General features: G+C 44.6%; 4 protein-coding genes across 13 annotated transcripts in view; 2 read left to right on the top strand and 2 right to left on the bottom strand.

The window, feature by feature from the left end:
• The window catches only part of fryb (furry homolog b (Drosophila)), a 39,873-nt gene extending 29,656 nt beyond the window's left edge, over positions 1-10,217 (bottom strand). For 5 of the 9 annotated variants that reach the window (XM_052047580.1, XM_052047583.1, XM_052047581.1 and 2 more), the window contains exon 1: positions 5,266-6,216. In XM_052047580.1, the coding sequence (XP_051903540.1) occupies positions 5,266-5,533 (268 nt within the window). In that variant the 5' untranslated portion in view covers positions 5,534-6,216. Of the gene's footprint in view, positions 1-246; positions 798-2,634; positions 2,878-5,265; positions 6,217-10,030 lie in introns of those variants that run through there. The other 4 variants (XM_052047586.1, XM_052047582.1, XM_052047587.1 and 1 more) reach the window with 4 other exon arrangements.
• A 2,511-nt stretch (positions 10,218-12,728) lies between these two features.
• Positions 12,729-14,936, top strand: LOC127587956 (mesenteric estrogen-dependent adipogenesis protein-like). 2 transcript variants are annotated; one of them, XM_052046433.1, is made up of 5 exons: positions 12,736-13,228; positions 13,675-13,778; positions 14,029-14,147; positions 14,220-14,372; positions 14,904-14,936. In XM_052046433.1, exons 1-5 carry the CDS (start codon positions 13,026-13,028, stop codon positions 14,916-14,918), a joined length of 594 nt encoding a protein of 197 aa, XP_051902393.1. In that variant the 5' UTR covers positions 12,736-13,025; the 3' UTR covers positions 14,919-14,936. The 2 variants fall into 2 exon arrangements, with proteins under 2 accessions (XP_051902394.1, XP_051902393.1); XM_052046434.1 differs by lacking the exon at positions 14,904-14,936 and having other exon boundaries at positions 12,729-13,228; positions 14,029-14,127; positions 14,220-14,358.
• Positions 14,937-15,082: 146 nt separating this feature from the next.
• alox5ap (arachidonate 5-lipoxygenase-activating protein) lies at positions 15,083-17,464 on the bottom strand. The gene is made up of 5 exons (XM_052046435.1): positions 17,298-17,464; positions 17,157-17,223; positions 16,076-16,146; positions 15,517-15,598; positions 15,083-15,343 (listed from the first exon to the last, which is right to left on the bottom strand). The coding sequence occupies exons 1-5, from the start codon at positions 17,365-17,367 to the stop codon at positions 15,178-15,180; spliced, it is 456 nt and encodes a 151-aa protein (XP_051902395.1). The 5' UTR covers positions 17,368-17,464; the 3' UTR covers positions 15,083-15,177.
• Positions 17,465-18,796: 1,332 nt separating this feature from the next.
• Positions 18,797-23,700, top strand: LOC127588540 (solute carrier family 22 member 4-like). The gene is made up of 11 exons (XM_052047308.1): positions 18,797-19,095; positions 20,235-20,417; positions 20,546-20,649; positions 20,742-20,896; positions 21,060-21,231; positions 21,424-21,556; positions 22,467-22,561; positions 22,638-22,852; positions 23,014-23,196; positions 23,272-23,407; positions 23,560-23,700. Exons 1-11 carry the CDS (start codon positions 18,889-18,891, stop codon positions 23,627-23,629), a joined length of 1,653 nt encoding a protein of 550 aa, XP_051903268.1. The 5' UTR covers positions 18,797-18,888; the 3' UTR covers positions 23,630-23,700.
• The last annotated feature ends 405 nt before the right edge of the window (positions 23,701-24,105 follow it).

Below are 24,105 nucleotides of genomic sequence, written 5' to 3'. Positions count from 1 at the left end.
TAGCAAGACTCAAAGGTAGGGAGGCATGTTGACAACTAAGGGTGTTTTTCTTTCTTGGTCACAAATTAATTCCTCTGTGAGTTAGCGATTGCGACCTTTGCCGTCAGCGGTAGCGTAGAGGTGAGAGGACACAAATTACTAATCGGGTCAGCCGCCTCAGGCAGGCCCCTGTTTTCATGAAACCCGATCACTCATCCTACCAGGACAACATGCGCTCATATGATCTCCCTCACCCCGAGGACTTACCGAGACCCTTGATGAAGCTAATGACACTAGCACGGCTCCACCTAGCCGGCACTTCCATGGTGCAGGTTGTAAGATGATCCGAGAGAGAAAACTGGAGGGATGGAGGAACACTGGGACAAGTGGAGCCTAAAGTCGGTCGAGTACAGCCTTCATAATGGACCAAAAGTAGAAGATCCTGACTGAAGATGAGTGAATCTGAAATAAGCTTTTACCCAGCTGGTCATGGCTAACCAAAGCTAAAGGTGATGAGCTCCATCATCTCACAGGGAAGGCAAAGAAAATCCAGTGAGTCTCATGAGAGCACATTTAATCCCCGAGCCGAGGCGAAGATGAGCTCAGTTTGGATGAAAGTCAACCACAAGGAATGGTCAAATGATCTCCTCGCTGGTTACGCCAGGTCGGATCAGAGGTGGCGTAGCACCAAAAAAACAGGTGAATTTTCAGACCAGCGTTTGGCGACCAACTTGCCACCTCCACGTTGCAATCCGCAGTCGAATCCTGGAAAGTCAACTGGAAACACACTGCTTGGAGTTTTCAAACTGTCAACCAGTCGCGTTAAGAGTCCCCTTGTGGAGATTGACCAGAAGAATTTCAACACTGCCCTAAGAGAACCACTAGGAAGGAGCGGGGGTGGGGGGGGGATGCTATTTTTAGATCACCACTCCCACCGACAGCCCCCCTTACCCCACACGACTCATACACAAGCGCACACATGCAAATATAGACGTGCAAACTAAGTCATGTGGACCAACTGCAAAGGAAACAGTATCAATAATCAAATGATGAAAATACCCGCTAATAACGGCTATGCTAGCTTAGCCAGACTGGAGGGCCTCCCTCTGCTTTATACATAGGATTGGCAAAACTTGGCCCCGGGAAGATTTTTATTTTTCAAAGGATCCCTTCATAATCATAATACTCGAAGTCAATGTATTCTGTTCTTGATAAATAAGACTTCATTCATTACGGTTCACGATACAGTAGAAAGTTTTGGACATATGGACCAGAACTCAGATGTCGTCCTGCATCTCTTTCTCGTTTTCTATCGCAGCCCGTTTAGGCGACCGACCGACAGAAACGATCAACAGGCCCGCTCTCTCGAGAAAACGAGACGCTTACACCAGGAAGAGGAAAGAGGAAATGAAGGAGGGAAGCTCATGGAGAAGCCTCAGATAAGTATGGTGAGGTAATGAATCACCACTTGCAAGACTATCTCGCAATCAAATATAAACGTCAGGTATGTCCCCCGTGGGTGTATGGCAAGGAGAAAGTCTGGGAAAAAAATGACGACAAAACACCAATGAGCAACCTGAGCTTCTTTCTTCTTTGAGGTTGTGAAGAGACCAAATCTTCCCATTTGCGATACCATCCAGACTTCACACAAGACACGGAAGCATTTGGAGCAACCGCGGCACGGAACGTGAGTCACCATCCTTTGGTTTGTGCGCGCACGATGACGTGCGATTGTTACTTCGGCACGGCCGGCATGATGCCGTCGGCTGTTTACGGCGACGATTGGGCTTGATAAGACATTTGATCTTTCTGTCCATTTGACCTTGGAGCTGAGACTAGTCCCGGAAGATACATTTGTCAAAGCTGGCAGTGATGTTTTGAATAGGAAACAGAGACAATCAGCTGTTTTCCCCAATTCAAGGCTGCTGGGGGGTTTGGGGGGGGGGGTTTGTGGATTACATTTTCATTGACAGATAATCTTGCTGATTCCAACCTTTTGTATGCATGCAGGCTTGAGGCAGGTACAACTCTAACTGAGCATCTTTGTCTTTGGTAAGCTAACGGAACGGGATTCACAGTCTGTATTCCAGCTACGTAATAACCACGGCTGACCCCGTTTGGCTTCCGAGATCAAATGGGATTGGTCTTTCTCAGAGTAGTATGGCCGCCTAGATGATGCAGAGAGCGTACCTGGTTAAAATCACACCAAAAACACAAGATCAATATCCCAACGTAAGCCAAAGTTGATGGCAAAGCCGAAACATATTGCAAACCCACCCAAAAATCTTGAGGATGAAAGATATTGACAAACATTTGGCTCGGGTTTCATTTTAAATGAGTTTCATAAACAGTTTCATTTATTTATTTTTTAACTCCCCTATTAGTTTCATTTTTTTTTTCCAAGTTTCCACTCTTTTGCCCATTTTTCCAAACTACAACAACCATGGTCCACCATGATGTCAATGAAGTACTATGTAATTAACATAGCAAAGTGCTGAGCACTATCCACTGTATCCTCGGCTCACTCCTCATCCGCTGTCAGCGCATTTCACAAAGCGGCTCAACGCCGTGACACGCTCCCGTCCAGACTGCCAAACTGAAAATACGCAAGAAGTAGTGCGCCTTTCCGAGCTGTCATTTCTGGGTGCTACTCACTGCCGGCGAAGGACTTGAGCAGCGACTTGAGGCTGATGTCGAAGAAGCCGGAATCCTGCTGGCTTGTCGCCATGGCTGCAGGGGCTACGTCGCCACGGTGACAGACGGCAGAGGATGGGATGAGGCGTTGCGGATGGAAAGTGCCGAAATGAGGGATACGCGCGCTCGGTGTTGCTATCTTGCTGGCAAAACAACACCCAGCCCCGCTGTGTTTTGCTCTCTCAGGACAGCGATACACAGATGTCATCGGGAGATGAGAGCAGCCAATCCTCTTAGAGGCCAGTCGGAGGGAGGGTGGAAGGGAGGGAGAGCAAAGGATGAAGGGAAAAGGAAGGGCGGCTAGAGACTGGAGCTTGTAATTTAACCTTGTGCTCTATTTTGCCGTTTCCCGTCGTCATTTTTTTTTTTTACGTCAGTTATTTTTAACTCGGTTTCATTGATTAATTTGAGTTCATTTGTCGTGACAGTTTTTTTTCCCCCCTCCCGTAGATTTTGCCAGTTTCCGTCGTTCAAAGTGACGATTTTTCATAAAAGCGGCTTAATTCTCAGACAAGACGAGTGGAATCAGTTTGACAATGTGCTCCTTACGACAAGAAAGGAGCCGGATGGAAAGCGATCGCAGAGTCAATTGTGCTGAACATTGCCAAGGACACTGTGCCCATTTGTACTTTGCAAAAGCAGTGCAAACGTTTGACCCGAGGTATGTGCTATGCAGCAAGTATTTTGCCATGTAGGCCTTGCCTCACCTGTACAAGTCTACACGAGACAGCTGGAAGGAGTGGACTGTCATGCGGGTGTGCGGCACCTTAATTTTTAGGAGAGGCCTGACTGCCAGCCACTAGTTTTGCTGCAATTCAAGATTTGGCTAGCCAGTGAAAGGCGTAGCAATATCACGGATGTAACATTCAATCAAAAGGATGTCCTTTGTTTCATGAATGCAATGTTAATCGAGCTCAGTCTGGGGGGGAGGGGGGGGTCCAACACAATGTTGATAGGACACGATCAAATTGTCAGTCAGTCGATGATGACAAAACACAGTTGACACCCGCATTCCTCATGTCAGTCTGAGCCAGCTGCGTCAAGCAGACACCAGCGTGTTAACTGATAACCTCAAATAGTCCTCGTGTGCTATGTGATGGTCGAAGCGATGCATAAAAACAGCCAATCGTGCGTGGGCCGCCTCGTCTCGTGCGAGGTTTTCTTTGCAGCACGGTGGAAAATAATTGATGTTAATCGGCTCGGAGTTGATAGAGTACGGGTTACTTCTTCTGAATAGGCCTGACAACCCCTGCCCGCCCGTCCGTCCGTCACGGTCCTGCTAGCAACGCACTTGACGGCGAAAAGAAGAACATGAACCTTGTGATGAGAAAGTGAGCGCCCATTGAGCAAAAAATTCATTCATTCATTCATTCATCTTCCGAGCCGCTTGATCCTCACTAGGGTCGCGGGGGGTGCTGGAGGCTATCCCAGCTGTATTCGGGCAGTAGGCGGGGGACACCCTGAATCGGTTGCCAGCCAATCGCAGGGCACACAGAAACAAACCATTCGCACTCACACTCACACCTAGGGACAATTTAGAACGTCCAATCAGCCTGCCATGCATGTTTTTGGAATGTGGGAGGAAACCGGAGCACCCGGAGAAAACCCACGCAGGCCCGGGGAGAACATGCAAACTCCACACAGGGAGGCCGGAGCTGGAATCGAACCCGGTACCTCTGCACTGTGAAGCCGACGTGCTAACCAATCATCAATCAATCATCTTCCTAACCGCTTGATCCTCACTAGGGTCGCGGGGGGTGCTGGAGCCCATCCCAGCCGTCTCCGGGCAGTAGGCGGGGGACACCCTGAATCGGTTGCCAGCCAATCGCAGGGCACACAGAGACGAACAACCATTCACGCTCACACTCACACCTAGGGACAATTTAGAGTGTTCAATCAGCCTGCCACGCATGTTTTTGGAATGTGGGAGGAAACCGGAGCACCCGGAGAAAACCCACGCAGGAGAACATGCAAACTCCACACAGGGAGGCCCGAGCTGGAATCGAACCCGGTACCTCTGCACTGTGAAGCCCACGTGCTAACCACTGAGCAAAAAATAAAAAATAAAAATCAAGCAGTTTTTGTTGGGACCGCCATAAACCTCGAATGTGGTTGGCCCTTTGAAACAAGTGGAAACAGAACTGAACAGGAAATGGTGAACCGAAAACGAAATGAAATGAACTGACTGCATCGCTAACACACTGACATGGTGAGATCAGGATGGAGTATAGAGAGAGAAAGTCCTCACTCAGTGAAGTCTGAGTTAGTTGAGTGCCAAGAAATGCCAGTGTTTTTGTTTTTTGGGGGTTGTCAGAGCGGCCGCTCAACTCCTCAGGTTATGAACAAGCAGAAGAGAGTGGTTTGAAACGGGTACTCGAGGATATCTCGGCGGACAAAACCCGGCTACCTCTTCTGCGGTGTGACGACTGATTGTCTAACATTGGATGACCTTCGCCTGGTGAGCGCATTTGCATGAGTGCAACCCATTCAAATCATGCCTCTGGAGAATCCTCAATGACTTTTAGGTGCTCCTTGCCCCCGTGTTTGTATCAACATGAAATCTCTGAAGGCAACTAACATGTCATCACCTACCTACGATGATCCGTGTTCGCCTTCTGGACCGGGACTGGAACTTGGAAAATCTCCCGATGAAGTCGATGGGATCGTACATGTCCAGAGGCAGTGGCAATGAAGCAATGCGCTCCATGACAATGCTACCATCCTGGTTCTGGCTTTGATCGTCAAGGTCTTGATCCAGACATTGGCTTTGGCTTCTCAGCGAGAGGTTGTCACCGTAGTCGGATATTCCGCTCTCAGCCCCGAGGCTGGCAATGCTTCCAAGGTCCTCCAACGACATCATTGTCGGGCAAATGCTTTTTTCCTCAGTAGTTTGCGGTTAAAATCTCAGAACGATACTTTGGAGGAAGAAGACGCATGATGTCTCGAAAGGGGAGCGATGAAAAACTGCGTCTGGGAAGCTTGTCCGTATCACTCCAAAGTGGAAAAAGTGATGGTGTTGTGTCACCAGAAAGTCACCAGAGTCACGCCAAGGATTCAAGCTTAGTCCTCCCCAAAAAGGTTTGCGCCTTTTCCGAGATCTTCTTTTCTGTTAACCCTCAGCGGTAGTCGACCTGGTCTTTGTCGTCTCTCTCAAACTTCTCACTCTCCGAGGCACAAATGCGCTTTCTCAACTCTCAGGTGGTGAACAAGGGGAGGGATCCAATTCCGAGAGCGCGTGATGATTGGTTGCGTGAAAATGTTTGGGTGGATCTCCTTTCCCTTCTTCCACTTGCTGTCTTTTTGTTTTTTGGTCTTCTCTCTGAGGGGATTTTTTTCAACACTCCCACAGATCATACGTGAAGAACTACTCCCAACACCTGCTTCCTTCTTTTTCGCGCATCCCGGGGCGCTACGGAAGTGCGGCAGCCCAAACGACATACATGCGCGGGCTTGATCCAGACGGCAGACGTATGCGGCATGTGGGTCTGAGTAAGCGTTCCTGCAGCTCACTGGTCGAGGCTGTTTAGCAAGTTACAGTAACCTCAATGCGTTAATGGTGTTAGGTTACCGGGAGCCGACACACCCCTCAACAAAGAGGGTGGGACCGAGTCAAACACAAACAGGAAAAGCCCTCAACGCCGCGACAGACTTGTAAGTTTGACTGTTAAACTTGATAAGCAAATAGCTTTTGGAAGAGATAAGACGCGAGGCTTTCCAGCCCAGACAATTCCAATCATAGCCAATGTCCAAATCCTTCGTCCTGATACAGATCGCCGATGTAAGTCTTGAGGAATTTGCTGCTTCCTAGTTCTCTCGAAATAAAAAGACGTAAATAAAGAAAAACCACACCCGGTCCTAAAAATAAGGAACAGTACTGCTCGCTCCGGCACTTCCCAATTTAGCATAAAACAAGAAAAGAAACTTCGAGAAAAAAAAAAAAAAAAAAAAAGTATCTTGTTTGGTTTCTCTGTAGAAAATCTACCCCCCGGGGGGTCTTTTAGCTGTTCATGCCACCATTGTCATGACATCACCCCCATTGAGCGTCACACCCAAGAGGCCCACTGTGTGAAAACAAGTCGCTTCACGTTCCAGATGAATTAGATGGAAAACATTACACGGGAGAAAAAAGAAATACATTTATGTACCTGTATGCGTGAATGCTGATGGTTCAATATGTTCACTTTGAAAGTATTCGTAGACAGTAAACGCTGTCTTTTAATGTCCCGTCGACTGGAATCACTGAATGAATTGCTCCACAACTAGCTAGCCTGAAAATTGCCAAAAATAAACCAGAAATTGATTCAAATCTATTATTTAATGCTGATGGTGAAGGTATATTTTTTGGTAGAAATATTTGATTTTGAAATAAAGCGTTTATCTCGAACGTCTTTTGATTTTAGTACAAAGGTTCGGTGCCACGGGGCAGAGATGCGGCAAACTCGCTATTGTTTTCCTCACCTCTGTTTGCCAATTGACAATTGCGGGTGATCAATTAAAGTCCATTCGTCCATTGTGGGACGAATAAAGGATAACTTATCTTATCTTAAAGACACGCTCAGCGAGGCCACCCTACTCTGTGATCAGTTTGTGACAGTTTGTCAGGTTGGCTTTGATTGTTTGGTGATGCTCGGTCTTGTGACAAGCTGCTCTACTTGCTTAGCTCGACCTGATTAGTCAGTGTGTCATACGCCAGAAGGTCAACAACTAAACTCGGGATAATCCGATTGTTTCTGATCTCTACGTCCTAGGGTTGGGCGAAAATGGCTTTTAAGAGAAAATCTTGCGAAATAAAAGACGCAAGAAGGTAGAAGAACATATGATTGTACCTCGGGTCCGAAGTTAGCACAATGTGGATTAAGCACTGCTTACGGAAAGCAATGTGAAATTGATTCCGCTCAAGTTGAATTCCATTTTTTTTTAATTAGTCACCAGAGGGGTCAGAAGAGTCCCAAACAAGTCTAAATTGAACCGAGCGGGTCGATAGCGCAGGAGAAAGGGAGCGGCTGTCAGTTGCTCCATCAGCAGTTGTTTTTTTTTTTTTTTTTGTAAGCGGCAACTGTCGTTTCATTTAGCTGACGTAATGGTCCCGTGAAGCGCAAAATGAAGCCAAGTCATGACATCAGGCCGTATCGTGAATAGTCTTGCCTGACAGGTTTCTGATGAGTCTTACACAAAAGAGTGCTTGTGTCCTTTCCTTGCGAGGGGGACAGGTGCTAAGTGTTTTTCTTTCTTCTTTTTTTTTGCCTGGTTTATGAGTGGAAATTAGCTCACAGAGCTAGCCTGAGACTGAGGTGCAAGAGAGAAACAAAACAAAACAAACGATCAAGTTGGCATCATCGAGTCTGCAGTTCAAGAATGGCAACAAATGGCACGACACGACAAACTTTTTACATTAAACTAAATTGCATCGCAGGTTGAACTGATCTTTTTACAATCAGTTTTGTGACATAACCAGGTATTGATCATCGAAACATCAGATGGCACTGAAGTTCACTGTTAAGTTTCCACGATGCACTGATGCTACTCAAGGAGACGTCAATTCTGGACATGGCAATGGTGCCCCCTTGATCCATTCTATTAGTCACGTTGTTATTCTCAAGGTTGAAGGTTGTCAAGGTAAATAAACACTGGCGAACAGAAGTTAGACCCAAAACTGCGATACTCCCCCCCCCCCCCCCCGAGAAGAGCCCTCATGACACTAAAATGGGCACTTGCAACCAAATGATGAATTTTCTTAAGAGTGCACATGAATCTTGATGAGCATTAAGAACAACACGTTCTCGTATGATGGTCATCTCCTCCACCATTAAACACACGACCCATTTGCGCTCGGTAACATTTGCACCACCTGAGGCCAAGTTACGACAAGGAGTGGATTCCGAGGAATGTGTGTGCGTGTGTGTGTGTGTGTGTGTGGGCAGAAAGACCGCGCCGTGCACGGAAGCCAGTGGGAGCACGGTGCCAGATGGTATCCATGGCAACAAAAATGACAATGAATAAAGAGGGGCGTGAGTTCACAACATGATGATGGGGGTGTTTCTTTGGGAGGGTGGATTAAATACCTTAGTCTGCTCAGATTGTCTGGAGTGTCTGACCACCCGTTAAGGGGTGAAAATGAATCTTTAAGTCATCTCCCTATTTCTCAACTCAATTTCCGTGCTATGTTTCTGTACGGCCTTAAGTGCATGAGACAGATTGGCCCCTAAAACGAGCCAATTTCACCATGACACGAAATATGCTTTGTAAATACTGTATGTCTATCATTCTTGATGCTTGGCAGGTTTTGATGAAAGCATGCCACAGACATGCTATTAAGACACCTATCATGTCACATATTCTCGGTACACCGATGTCTCGGTTACCTGAAAGGGCGAATGAGCTTTTGCAAACATCACACACAAAAAAAAAAAGCATCCACCAAAATCATCAAAAACACAGTCCTCCACACACTCGGCAACATGAACACCAGTGGGTGGGAGCAAACGATCCACCCGTGACCCACATCCTCATCATCGCCATCATCAACCGGTGACCCATTTTTACAGGACCTGTCGCGTGGATGGACTGAACATGACACATATGAAAACAAACAAACAAACAAAGATGTGATACCTCGTCATTGTGTGTGACTGGAGCCTGACTGCGAAGTTTGATGATTTCCCACACATGAAAAACATGAAGTCTCCCATTTTGGTTTGAAGCTGCTGTTTGAGGATCATTGCGGGGACAAAGACAAATTCCTCCGAGAGATTTACTCTGATTATTATCAACTTTTACGTATACTACACATGTGGGCAACACTAATTTGTGAGTTTTTATCATTGTGTGTGGGTAGGCTGGAGTTTCAGAGTCATGGGACTATTAGCCTGGCTTTTAACATCAAACCTCCTCAAAATCACTACACTTGTCACTCAACACAATCTAATCCAGTGACGTCATTATTTAATCAAACACTAATCAACATCACGATCATTTTCTTCCAGTTGAAAGCCTGGCCCATTCACATTAAATTTAATATAGGACTCATCTCAATTTCCACTCACATTAGCAATTAGCATTGCTAATTTAGCTGCCTTATTGTCACGGGCACCATCACATGTAGGATTAGCATATCCCTCTCGCAGCAGGCTGGCATTATGCGCCGTGTAGGTGTCTCAAATCTTACAAAGTGCTCTCGAATTCTAATATGACCAGCCGTGCACGAAGCTAAGTCGTTAGCCACCAAGCTAACCCAAAGCCACGGTGGTCGTCACCTCTTCCATCAAAACATCGCCCGCCTCTGCCTTTGTGGTCACCGCCAAGACAGGCAGGCGGGAACACCAGATAGCCCCGACAGGACATTAAATTCCAAACGTACCTTCTCTTCCTCGACGTGTGCGTTCACTGGACCATCTCCAGACACCTATTCAGCCTGTTTTGTGCCGTCTGTCTGGCTTATTTTCATCGGTCCATCTGTCTCGCCTCCTCGCTCCGGCTGACAGCACAACAGCCCCGAAAAGCAGCACGCAGAAGTGAGATGATCGAGGACACGCCCTTAGCAACCAATCAAGGACTCCCGTTTGAGGAAACTGGCACCAAAGACGTCTCCTATTGGCTGGTGTCAGGTGCTCGTCAACCTGTCGCTAGGGGCGCACCTCGGCCCAAGGGCAGGACACCTGCCATGGAGGATGCTGAGCGAGGCAGTCAAATGATGGAAGAAAGGCCAAGAAAGACGGGAAAAAGAAGGCTGAATGTGTTTTTAGATATAAAGCAAAGCATCTGTGCAAACAAAGAACAGGGTTGACTTGTATTCAGGCAGCACGACGCCAGTCAAAAGCACTGCAGGGTGTTTGGCTTTGAAAGACCCCTGGAAATCAACTTGACCTTGAAATGGCAGCTTCAAATCGAAATGGCTGACCTTCTGTGAATATTAATGTGCTTGTGGCTTTTTGAGACCTTTTTGTGTGTGGCTCTTCATGCTGAACCTGTTTGCCAATTTTCTTGGTGTCAAGACTTTGTGGAGTTGACTTAATCGTTTTTTGTTTTATAGTAAGACATCTGTCTTTGCTCTGCCAAAAGTTTTTTTTTTTTTTTTTACAAATTCTGTGTCACTCATCTGATTTATATACAAGCTTCGAGCTTCAAGCTTAATACCAGACCGTTATCAAAAATTGTGCAAGTGTACCTACTTGTAGCGGGTGTGAGGGCTGTGGTTTGGTAGCTAACAATAGAGAACTGTAATGTTGAAAGAAAGCAGGAAGTGGAACAGAGGCTTCAGATCTCTATCAGCAGCATTTACAGAACTCGAATCATAATTTTAGAACAGGACCACATGTGCTACACACTTCTTGTTTCACAAGATTGGAATGAATTTCCTCAGATGAAAAACACAACACAAGACAATCCGACAACAATAATAATACTAGGAGCTGTGACCTACATTTACACATTAAATTCTATTCTTCTTTTAACATGAAAATTTGAACAATATATTCCCAACAGAAATGCTTTGTGTGTTGTTCCCTTTATGACTCCACGGTGATGGGCCACAAAAATAGGTACACTAAGCTCTATCTGTTTGCCAAGCAATACAGAATGTGCTCTGTTTGCAACACTCTTTTGTACTCTTCATAAACGTGACATCTTATCACACCTGAGTCACAGCATAGCTTGCAGAGTGCAAAGGCCAAGTTTGTTATGATAGTAAAGGTTTTTTTTCTGTTTCATTACTAAATCGCAAGCGTGCAGACGCATAAAGAGGTTGTGTAATCAAAACCATTTAATTTTACGAAAAAAAGTAACGATTGCATTTTAGAAGAAAAATCTGTATGAGCGACAAAAAACATGATTTTATGAGGAAAAAAAATTTTAAAAAGTGGAATTTGGGAATATGTACAAGAAAATGCGGCGATTACTGATAAAAACATTGTTTTTTAAAAAATATTTAATTATATGAAGAGAAGAAATGTGCCATTTTATGACAAAAACTGATTTTAACAGAAAAAAAACATAAGTTGGGGGGGGGGATATGTAATTTTACGAGGAATACTTGTAATGAGGCCCAAAAACGTCTCTCAATGACCAACCTCAAGGCCTTGCAGTAATCTGGAGCACATGAGTCAAGCACTTTGGACCACAGAAACAACAACAAAAAGGGTTTCCTCAATTAGTTGAAGGGAAAAGAAAAGTACTCTTAGCAAGTGGGAAAGTACACAGCAGCGAGGGTACGTTTTTCATTTTACAATGTTGAGGGCAAGGCGTGCAAATAGATAAAGACGGCAGTAAAACAAGAGCTTCAAGTGACTAGGAGACGTCGGCGCCCCAGCAGAGACAAAACGCCGGCCAGCATGAGCAAACAGACGTGGAGCCACAGTAGAGAATGTCGTCACTCTGCAAAATGAAAAACTAAACAAGATCAAGTCACATCTGGTGACTCGCTGGTCGAATGAGTCTATCTGGAAAATTAGTTGCAATACTCATGTATGCTCTGAGGATTTCACTCTGTCTCTGAAATCGACACATGATTAAGGATAGATAGATAGATAGATAGATAGATAGATAGATAGATAGATAGATAGATAGATAGATAGATAGATAGATAGATAGATAGATAGATAGATAGATAGATAGATAGATAGATAGATAGATAGATAGATAGATAGATAGATAGATAGATAGATAGATAGATAGATAGATAGATAGATAGATAGATAGATAGATAGATAGATAGATAGATAGATAGATAGATAGATAGATAGATAGATAGATAGATAGATAGATAGATAGATAGATAGATAGATAGATAGATAGATAGATAGATAGATAGATAGATAGATAGATAGATAGATAGATAGATAGATAGATAGATAGATAGATAGATAGATAGATAGATAGATAGATAGACGCTGTGTTTTAGTATTTGTTTGCAGGTTCATGTGAGGGTTGTTCTTTTAACTTCTCCAACTGGGCCTTGTTTTGATATAGCCTTATCGTATACAAATCTCGAAGTTATTAATTAAGACAGATTAATCAAATATATAAAATAATCAAATTTAATCATATTAAACCCTTTTTTCGAGCTGAACATTTTCAAAAGGTTCAAATTAACATTTCAAACTACTTCTTTGTTTCAAAACTTTACTAGACAAGACTATAAAATGTATGGATTTAAAAGACATTTCCATCATTTTAAAGACTAAATGCCGCGTCAATTTTGAAAGCTGACTGTATTTTTCTTCGGTCAACACACGATTCGCTTTTTGTTTGTTCTTTTATTTTGTCAAAAGCCCGGAAACGACACGCTCTCCACATGGCTAACTTTATGATGCTATAAAAACACGGCGCAGAGCTGGAGACGTTGCAACATTGTCAAGATGAGAAAAGAACAACCATTCAAACGGGAGAGGATCACAGTGACTGAGCTTCACCACTTTCTCCTACGACCCCCAAACGGCTTTTCGGTGGAAAGCACCCCACTCCACACAGTCATCCGCGGGGACCCCGACAGCAGCCTGCTGCTGGCCGACCCCTGCGACACGTCCGCGGGCCGCGTAGTCTTCCACGGATCACTGGGCAGGTTTGTTTGGAAGCAGGGTTTGGTGGCTCTTATGTTGTTCGGATAAATCATTTAAGGCGAATGTTTGCGTGCAAATACCGGAATTAAAGCCGCGTTTCAACAAAGTGAGAAGTGTTTCAATATTCGGAATTCGTGGTGTGTTTTCGTGCAAATATAACCATTAAGGTCGCGTTTCAATTCGGTGACGACTTATTTGCGGTCAAATCAAAATAATTGAAGTTATGTTTCAACCAAGTGAGAAGTGTTTTAACAGAAGAATTAAAGTTGTAGTTAAATAAGTGTTAGAATAATAACGAGAGTTTTTTTAAATGAAAATAATTTAGCAGTGTTCCAATACAGTGCTAATGTTTAGAAGCATGAAAATTGTGTTTCAACAAAGTGAGAAATGTTGACTTGAACATATAAGAATAAACGTCCCCCCACCCCCTCTCCAAACAACTAAACAGGATCATCAAAGTGACAGACTTGTGGCAGTACAGCAACTTCCGGGGGAACCTGCTGTCCAAAAACATGTATATGCTGGTGGCCACGTGTATGCCTGAAAGCGCAGGTATTCTCCCGAATGCTAAGAGATGAACATTACATGCATGCAAGTGTCCATTCAGACATCATTTGTTTTCCTATTGGGCAAATGCTTGAGAAACAAGCATCTATGCTAAACCTCGTGTGCAACCCACCCGAAACAATTTAATTTTTTTTTTGTGCCAATGCACGAGCACTCACACAACGGTGCCAATGTTGAAAGATGAGCGTTACACACATGCTGTAATACGTTAACAAATATTGTTCAATATCCGCAGAGGTTGTAAAGCGCTACGTCGTGTGCCTGCGCGGTGCTGACCAGATGGTCCGATGGCACATGGAGCGGGGTCTGAACTGGGCCATCTCGTCAGTGGCGGGTGAGAGCTACGAAGTGGAAGTGAGTCAAACTCTATGCTGAATGATTGTCCTTGTTTACAAAGCTAACGTTCGATTCCGCTCCGCCTCTTAGGTGGACCTGACCGACGCATTGAACACGTGGGCAACCCGCAACGTAGCTGGAACCAGACCGCAGTGGCTTGACGCCTCCTTCACGTTAAAGTACCACTCGGATGCACTCTTTGACTTCCCGCACTGGCTGGGTTTCAGCAAGAGGAAGTTTAAGGTTGGACTCACATTTCTGATACTAAATACTGAGAGACACGCATTGCACTCATTCTATTGTGCCCGGAAACATTTAGCTTGAATACGGAGACAAACATTCAGTCATTTTTACTATTCTGACCCTGCTTGGAATGACACAGCAGGCCAAAGAAACATTATTTTGTGTAAATCCGGAAAGATGACCGATATGCTCGTTCCAGTTTTTAGTTTGCGTCTCGCAGCATTTACACAATTGTTCTGAGGGACTCTCACCGCCTTCTGCTGTAAGATTCTTAACTCATTCACTCCCAAAGACGTTTTTAAACGTCTTTTCAGACTTGGTCCAGAATTGGCTCGTACTCAATGAGTTGAGCATTACAGATCAATACAGGCATCTCGTGTATGAAATAGTATGTGCATGCTGAGAGATGAGCATTGTATGATTAATGAATCAATGCCATTTTGTGTCGAAAGTGTAAAATACCGAGAGGTTCGCAAACACACAAATGATTCTACTGCCGATTCTAATCCTATTTTGTGTCATCTCTGACAGTTGCAGCTGTCCTGAGTGGCGGCGCCTTGCTCACTCTGGTGGAAAAATGTGATTGGATGCCGCCTCCTGAGAATTCACGAGGAGGGAAACCGAATGACAACTTTGTAGCTTTTTCGGTCAACACCCTGCATTATGCTGTTGTTCCCGTTATCATAGTACTGTATAACATATGCGATACATTTGTACACTTTTATACTTGTTTTTATTGCATGTTCAAATAAATGCTAAAAAAAGGTTTTGTTGGTGGGGTCCATCTTTGTTGGTGCTAATGCCGCTATGGGATGAGCAGCAATGCGGAGGCGGCCTTGGTGAGGGTCTCCAGCATATCTTTATTGTAGTCGCTCCCGCAGTAGCGCGCCACCAGGTAGTTGACAATTCCCAGCACGGACATCAGCATCAAGAAGAACAACATGCGTTTGCCAAACAGGTAGCCCGGAGTACTTCATGGAAATGTAAATAAAACGGGAAGACCACAACCGTTTGAATGAAGTGACATTTTTGAAGTCAAAGTTAAATTCAGAAAATGTCGTCTTGATTTCGACAGGAATCATTTCTATGGAAAATATGAAACTGTGGTGACAGTGGGAATTTTGGAAAGGTGGAAAAAAATTACCTCTGTGAGCTTTGTCCCATGTAGCCCAAAAAGTATTTGTGACGCACCAACACGTACACCACGCCGGCGAATGCAGCTGGAGCTTCAAAACACATTGTTATTAATGTTATTTTAATGTTGTCAAAACAAGAACATAATCAACAGTAAGGACGGTTGATATTGATTTTACGTCATACCCTGGAGTCTATTCAAATGAGAAATGATGCCAACATAGTTTCATGCTCGATAGAGAAACTACAAAGGCAGCAGTGTACCATTTCCTTGTTTTCTAATATGTCCCTTCAATGGAGTTGGCCCACTCGGTAGCAAAAGTCATGAATAAATGTTTGCATATATCATATTTTATGCCACCTTTAAACAAATGCGGACACACACAGATGCACATACACTCACAGATGTGGGTACACACAGAGACACAAACATACACACGCACACACACACAAAAGCACAGATGCAACTACCCACATGTACACCCACACCCACACCCACACGTGAATAAAAAGACAAATAAACACACAGAAACATAAAAGGCTAGTGATATCACGTGATAATGATTAACCTTGGCTGAGGCACAGGCCGGCGCACCACATGAGTGCAAGGAAGGTGGCATAGGCGTCCATACAGTTCCGCCTGCGGTGAATTCACACAAAGGCAATGCTGAGAATTAGCTTGGCATACAATTGTTTGGACAGCGCTTCACCGTTTCCACATTTTGTCATGTTATGGCTTTATTTCACACAATCTCCGCATGTTGTCATATTGACAAGCGTGGAAGCATCATTAAAAAAAAAAAACATACCCTCCTCTGAATCAAGTGTCCTCACATGCCCATTCACGAGTGTGCAACGTAATAGCATGACAATCGAAACGCTATCAAAGCGATAAGGTGTTATGCAACCAACAGGAAATTATTTAATGTGGACTTGAAGTTAGTGTTTCTCAAACTGGGGCCCGCCGGTTGTAGCTTGGGAGTCGGCAAAATAAAACTCACCGTTATTTATAGGGTGACCTTAGAAAAGTCTACACACCCTTGGTCAAATGTCAGGTCAAACCTTGGAAGACTTTATTCACCATTAATGTGGCCTCTCACCTGTCCGACTCAATAAATCTTTTTGAAAAGGTAGACATGGAATGAGATAATGTGGTTGCACAAGTATGCACACCCTCTTATACCTGGGACGTGGTTGTGTTCAGAATTAATCAATCACATTCAAATTAATATTAAATGGGAGTCAACACACGCCTTCCACCATTGAAGATGCCCCTGATGAACACAAAATAAACTACTGATGTTTTAATAGGCTTTTCTTGATTTTTTTTTTTTGCATTCCATCAAATTTCAATTAAATTCATACTCAAAATCGGTTTTCGCATAATGCACGTATCACCTACTTAAAATATTCAATGACAAATGAATACATTTCAAAATAAAACGTAAGGGATTTTACACCTTCACGAAAGTGAGCTTAGCCATTTTTTTTGGATCACTTGCACCAAAGGAAGTGGCACAAGCTGTTTCCCGCTGAAGAAATAGGAAGGATGTTAAATTAGACACAAAGGGTCCAAGAAAGTTGAATCTAAATATAAAGTTTACTTGAATACATGTAGTTGTAGTAAAATGCAAATTTAGCAGGGCTTACTTTGCGCAGGATACTCGTTCGAAAGCAGGCGTGTTGCACTCCTTCTCCACTTTGAGGGCAAAGAAAGCTTGAAAAAGATTTTTTTCTTTCTTAATGAAACAAATCAGGAAATAATCCGTTTTATTGTCAAGCGACGCTCACCATTCTGTAGCACGCTGACCAGAGTGACAATCACCAGCAGGTAGATGTTCTCCACCACCTTGTACTCCATCACAATGTGATGATGATAAGGACAAAGAAGGGACGTGCACGACTGTTAAGAGACAAAAGGACACTTGCACTGCGATGAGCCACTCTGATGAGCTTCCCGTTTATACAAATGAGGTCTATATTTGCGTCATAGACGGACAGTGAGTATAAAAAGTGTACGCACACCCCTGTTCAATTCATTATTTTGTCATTGGAAAAAAAGACACCAAGATAAATTAGACGAACGGAATACGGCCCTCGGGCCGTAGTTTGGGGACCCCTGCTTTAAACCAAGGGCAACTTTTGCCAAAAATCCCTATGGAAAGGTGCGCCCAAAGTAAACTTGTAGCTATTCTTGAACCATTTGGAGTATCAGCATAGTTTTGGTCTCTTTTTGAAATATTCAAAATGTTACTATTATGAATATTTCTCCCCGTACAGTAAGAATCTGTGTAAGTGCTCCTGTCACTGAACTATGGATGTTCGAAAACAGACAAAAAAGGCGAATCTTATATTCGTCTAATTTCTTTTCACAATATTCATTCATTCATTCATTCATCTTCCGAGCCGCTTGATCCTCACTAGGGTCGCGGGGGGTGCTGGAGCCTATCCCAGCTGTCTCCGGGCAGAAGGCGGGGGACACCCTGAATCGGTTGCCAGCCAATCGCAGGGCACACAGAGACGAACAACCATTCGCACCCACACTCACACCTAGGGACAATTTAGAGTGTTCAATCAGCCTGCTACGCATGTTTTTGGAATGTGGGAGGAAACCGGAGCACCCGGAGAAAACCCACGCAGGCCCGGGGAGAACATGCAAACTCCACACAGGGAGGCTGGAGCTGGAATCGAACCCGGTACCTCTGCACTGTGAAGCCGACGTGCTAACCACTGTACTCCCGGGCCGCCTCTTTTCACAATATCTGCCTTGAAAATGGATTTAGAATGTTGGTTAGGACTTGAAAACACTACAGGATCAAAGCGTAAGTCTCCCCAAGCTCCGGTTCAGATTTGACAATTGTATTGACCAGAATTGACCATTGAACAGAATTGACCATTCAAATCTCCAGAAACTCAGCTTTTAAAAGATGCATAACATGTTCACACATGACGACGTGCATCAGCGATTTGTTTTGAAAGATGACGGAGGGCCCTCCTAACTTTAAGGGGTTTTAACAGTGACAAAAAAGTAAAAAAAAAGTAACTGCTATCGCTGTGCGTTTGTACATTTTTGCTCAAAAAACTTTCAATAGCTGCGCGGAGTTCCTGTGAATGTGGGGTTGCTTCAAGGTGATGCTTTTAAACAGCTGGGAAGCTGTATTTTTTTTCCGCTGACACCAGTTGACACAAGAAGCCCGCGGTCTGTGGACTTTAAACAGAGCTTCCAATAAATGAGTCCTCCTCACCTGTACTATATGACTGGGGGTTGTCATTCTGGAGGTTGGTTGTCTTTCGTAATCATTACCACTTTACATTTTACGTTGTACCACACGTTCTCGACAAGTTGCTTGGATATTTACCCCCCGTAGAAGTTCCACGGACCATGCAGCACTATGATCGCAGTGTGGGCTTTCTGGGAACGTGGGGCCGCTTCCAGCTGATTGTTTTTTTCTTGCTCTGCTTCACTATCCTGCCCAACGGGATGGGTTCCTTCTCGTTTGTGTTCCTCACCGATACGCCCCGACACCGATGCCGGATCCCCGAGGCTAACCTCAGTCTGGAGTGGCAGCAGGCTGCAGTACCTTTGGAGGTACACAACTACTTGGGTTATCTCTCAGCGTCAAAGAAAGAGTAAAAAAATATGTATTTTTGGGGGGGTAAAAATGGAGGATAAGCAGCTTGGATAATGGATGGATGGATGGATGGATGGATGGGTGGATCTTCCTCTCAATGGTTACAGTGTATAGAAAAAGTCTACACACCCCTCCCTGTTTAAATGCCAACCATCCATTATACAAATCATGTATCCTCGTGAGGGTCGGAGTTAAAAATGTGTTGGGATTTTTTTTTTTTGCGCTAAATGTTATCTGGGCGGCCCGGTAGTCCAGTGGTTAGCACGTCGGCTTCACAGTGCAGAGGTACCGGGTTCGATTCCAGCTCCGGCCTCCCTGTGTGGAGTTTGCATGTTCTCCCCGGGCCTGCGTGGGTTTTCTCCGGGTGCTCCGGTTTCCTCCCACATTCCAAAAACATGCATGGTAGGCTGATTGAACACTCTAAATTGTCCCTAGGTGTGATTGTGAGCGTGGATGGTTGTTCGTCTCTGTGTGCCCTGCGATTGGCTGGCAACTGATCCAGGGTGTCCCCCGCCTACTGCCCGAAGACGGCTGGGATAGGCTCCAGCACCCCCCGCGACCCTAGTGAGGATTAAGCGGTCCAGAAAATGGATGGATGGATGGATAAATGTAACCCATCACCCTGCCGTATCCTGTATAAATCGTGCAATCTTCCTTTCGGGCAGTAATGGCAAGTTTGATGAATGCTTATCTCAGGATTCACATCAGAATAGGAAGCAATATCCATGTTACGATGCACAATATGTACCGGTAACTAAAAATGTACAAAATTGACAAAAAATGTACAAGATGTAAATATGTGTTGCTCAGAATTCACAATAAAAACGGAATGAATTCAAACAAAATACCACCTTACCTGATGTGAACATGTTTTGGTTACACAAACAAATGTGGATTTCTTAGCATCCGTACTAGAAAATGCAGCCGCTGGATTGTATGAACTTTTGCATTGCTGTTCATATAAATCCTGATCTCTCAATGTTTTTCCCTGATTCTGTTTCGCATACAAAATGACTACTTAGCCATAACGCATGAATGCCCGTGTCTCAGCATTTACACGAAACGTATTCAGGTTCTCATGTCCGTACTTTGGGAGGTGGCGGACGGGGAGCTGCAGCCAAGCCGCTGTCGCCGCTACAGGTTGGACGTGCTCCGCAACCTGTCAGCCGGCGGGCTGCTGCCGGGCCGCGACGTCAACCTGAGCAGTGTCCAACAGGAGGACTGTGTCGACGGCTGGGTCTACAGCACCGAGATCTATCAGTCCACCGTGGTCTCCCAGGTCCCCTTTTTTTTTTTTTTTCCACGTGTAGATATGTACATCTTTAAAGTGTGTAGGGTTGGCGGGTGATACCAAATCGATGTCTTTTAAGGGCTTTGGTGGAGTGACATTGTCAATTGCATTTCCAGTACGACTTGGTGTGTGGCCACCGTTGGAAACAACCCTTAACCGCCACCATTTTCTTCCTGGGGGTCCTGGGAGGGTCCTTGATCTCCGGAGTGATCTCTGACAAGTAGGCATACAGAGCAGAGGGTTGAGAATTCAAAGGAACTATGTACAAGGTAACTCTTTGCGACTGAGTGTTTTTGGTTCATTTCCCTCCAGGTTTGGCCGTAAACCGGTGTTGTTCACCAGCATAATCATTCAGGCCGTGTTCACGCTGGTCCAGATTGCCGCGCCATCTTGGGAGGTGTTCTGCTTTTTTCTCTTTTGCAACGGTCTTGGCAGTAACTCCAACTACATGTCCGGCTACGTGATGGGTATATTATTTTACAGCGTTGGGGGAAAAAACTGTTGAAAAGCTTGTTCGCTATATGGGGAAATAAAGAACAATCCAGATGGGGTGCGAGGTGGGCGTGGGGAGTAATTTCTCCAAAAGATTTGGCCATACAAAATTCAAACAAATTGTTTTTGCCGGCACAGGCACAGAAATCCTCACGGGCAACGCTCGGGCAGTTTACTCATCGATGGGGGTGTGTCTGGGCTTCGCCTTGGGCTACATGATGCTACCCCTCTTCGCTTACTTCATTCGAACTTGGCAAATGCTGCTGGTGGCCATCGGAGTGCCGTGTCTCATCTGCATTCCCCTTTGGTGGTAGGCACAATGACTCGTAATGGAGTACAAATACTGTACAAGTACTGCTGGACTAAAGTAGGATTGTCATCTCTCTGTTTTTTGATTCATTCATTTGTTTTCATCTGTCATTTGTGTGTTTACGTGCGTCTGTGTGCGTACTTGTATGGATGTGTGTGTGTGTGTGTGTGTGTGTTTGTTTGGGTGTGACAGGGTACTCCCAGAATCTCCCATGTGGCTGCTGTCTCAAGGTCGAGTGACGGAAGCCGAGGCCATCGTGAGAAAAGCCGCCAAGATGAACCGAGTGGTCGCACCGGAGAAGATCTTTGACGATTCCAAGTCGCAAGCAAGTTTGACTTTTGCTGCCACGAAGATACACAAAGCAGGACGGCGAATAAGAACCCTGTAATGTTATTGAAAATGTCCACTCAGAGAGTGTGTGTTTAACAGAGGTTCTTTACTAGTCGCTCGGAAACAGTGCAGGCCAGTGTAACAGTAACTAAGACACGTTCTCTTTACATGAACTAGGTGGGTTGCTATAGTAACCCAATAGCAACTCTTTACGGCATGTCGAACTGACGTCGTAAAGTTCAATGCATATAGTCCTTATCTGACAAACGCAAATGTCAAAACAAAATGAAACTGTCACGTTGTGCCCGAAGCGATAGAATGATCGCTCCGTGCACAACAAATTAAGGAAGTGGATCCCCGAAATAGCAGACACAGAAAGAGGTTTGTCAAAGAACAAAAGGAGTCTTTAATACGAACACAAAATAACCCGACAGGGAGAATAACAAAAGGCGCTGGTCAAAATAGGGCCCAGGGATAAAATAAAAAGGACAACAGAAAACGCTTGCGGAAAAAGATAGCAAGGAGGGTCAGATTAGACAATGAATATACATTTCACTCGCAAGAGGAACAACGACGCGAAATAACAGCCACAAGGCTAAGAGGCAATGAATCAATACAAGTAGGAATTGGGTGAGAGAAATTTTGGCACGGCGTGGAATTCTCCGGCAGAGCAATTACTCCCAAATGGGTGACAGGTGTGTAAACGGCGGGCAGAAAGCCCGCCCCCTGCTGGCAAACACGGGACGTGACAGAAACAAAACAAACTATGTACAATGACGTTTATTAAAAAAAACGGCAATGACACAAAAAAAATAAAGCAAGAAAAAAATGCACTCCATTAAAAGATGCTAGCGGCAGGTGGTGGGTAGCTAGCGGATAAAATGAAGGCCTTCAATTTGTTTTAGGCGGGCGAGGAGAGGCCAGTGGAGCGCTACACCGTCTCAGACCTACTGAGGAAAAGAAGCACTATCATGACAACCAGCCTCCTTTGCTGGGTGTGGTGAGTTCACACCCAACAGGAAATCACCGCAACTACTGTATAGCCAAGCGTTGATGGCGAACTGTCACGTTTGCAGGTTCAGCATGAGCACCTGCTACTACGGCCTGTCCCTGAACACGTCACAGCTCCACTCGGATCCGTACATCAGCTGCTTCCTATCTGCCTTGGTGGAAGTTCCGGCGTACTTGAGCTGCAGTTTGGCCATACGATACCTGCCGCGGCGCATGGCCGTTCTAGGCGTCTTCCTCATTATGGGCCTGGCGCTCTTTTCCATCCAGCTGGTGCCTCAGAGTGAGCAGCACACCAAAGCTAAAGATTTGAGCCCCATAGAAGTTGAGCATAGGTCCCTATCCCCTGTAGTTCAAAACCAGTCGTGCTCTTTCAGCATCTAGTGTGTGTCATAATTCCACTGTCACAATTCTTATTAAGTTATCATTATATTTCAACCTCAGGCATCTTGGGTGTGGCCGTGGCCTTGGAGATGCTGGGTAAGTTTGTCGCCACGGGAGGAACGTCGCTGCTGTACGTCTTCACGGCCGAGCTGTACCCGACAAGCCTGAGGAACACGGCATCCGGGCTCTGCCTCATGTTGTCACGAACGGGAAGCTGCATCGCGCCCTTTATCATACAGCTGAGTGAGGATGGTTTCTCAACTTTCAGGTTGACTTTGACTATGACTTTGTCACTACTATTATGTCGGTACCGCACAGACATCTTCTTCAAGTACGTGTCTTATACCACCCTGAGCATTCTGGCCATGCTGTCAATCCTGGCCACACTCTTCCTACCGGAGAGTTTTGGACATCCGCTCCCAGAGACGCTTCAACATATGCAAAAGAGGCAAAGGTATTGAATTTTGTTTTTATTTATTTTGCATCAGTTGCTTTCTGATAGAGTTCAAATCAACACATATTGATTTACCCTGTGGCACTTAACCCTTCATTGTGCTCTTCTTCATCCTTCTTCGCCCACCCCCTCCTACACGTGGATTTCTGCAGAGTGACTTTTCCAAATATCTGCGGACAAAAAAACTCCAAACCAATAAAGGTCTGCGAAAGCCGGCTGTGAAGACTGTTTGCACACTGTAGATTTTATCGACAAATTGAGGACTGCATTGTGTAATGTGTTATCATGATATTTTGCACTGGATGACAACTTGTATATTTTATTTCTATATCAATGAAAGAATAATTGTTGCATCTGATTTTTCTACCTATATTATGTCATAAAAACATAATAGAGTAATGTTTAAACTGTATTTAAAATACATCACATTTAACAGTGTTAAAATATATTTTATGAATCAATTGTTTCATGCCATTGTAAATTGCAATATTTTTTTATAATAAGAAATACCTTTTGGGGGCCCCAATGTCAGTCTTGATATTTTGCTGCCTTCTGTTGAAATTACATTTGAAAAATACGTTTTCAAATATTGTACATTAGTTCCACAAATGTTTGCACACACACATTATTATTATTATTATCATTATTAGTAGTAATCATAGTAGTAGTTGTGGTGGTGGTGGTGATGATTGTGATGA

This window comes from Hippocampus zosterae, chromosome 16 (genome assembly GCF_025434085.1).
Source record: "Hippocampus zosterae strain Florida chromosome 16, ASM2543408v3, whole genome shotgun sequence".
Classification (NCBI taxonomy): Eukaryota; Metazoa; Chordata; class Actinopteri; order Syngnathiformes; family Syngnathidae; genus Hippocampus; species Hippocampus zosterae.
This window is presented reverse-complemented; position numbering and strand designations above follow the sequence as displayed.

Bases quoted from the DNA above. Each gene is read 5' to 3' on its own strand.
- LOC127587956 (XM_052046433.1), top strand. From the start codon at position 13,026: ATGAGAAAAGAACAACCATTCAAACGGGAGAGGATCACAGTGACTGAG. The intron at 13,229-13,674 runs GTTTGTTTGGAA...ACAACTAAACAG, and splicing joins TTCCACGGATCACTGGGCAG to GATCATCAAAGTGACAGACT. The intron at 13,779-14,028 runs GTATTCTCCCGA...CAATATCCGCAG, and splicing joins GTGTATGCCTGAAAGCGCAG to AGGTTGTAAAGCGCTACGTC.
- alox5ap (XM_052046435.1), bottom strand. From the start codon at position 17,367: ATGGAGTACAAGGTGGTGGAGAACATCTACCTGCTGGTGATTGTCACT. The intron at 17,224-17,297 runs GTGAGCGTCGCT...ATCTTTTTCAAG, and splicing joins GGTCAGCGTGCTACAGAATG to CTTTCTTTGCCCTCAAAGTG. The intron at 16,147-17,156 runs GTAAGCCCTGCT...AATTCACCGCAG, and splicing joins GAACGAGTATCCTGCGCAAA to GCGGAACTGTATGGACGCCT.
- LOC127588540 (XM_052047308.1), top strand. From the start codon at position 18,889: ATGCAGCACTATGATCGCAGTGTGGGCTTTCTGGGAACGTGGGGCCGC. The intron at 20,650-20,741 runs GTAGGCATACAG...ATTTCCCTCCAG, and splicing joins TCCGGAGTGATCTCTGACAA to GTTTGGCCGTAAACCGGTGT. The intron at 20,897-21,059 runs GTATATTATTTT...TTGCCGGCACAG, and splicing joins CATGTCCGGCTACGTGATGG to GCACAGAAATCCTCACGGGC.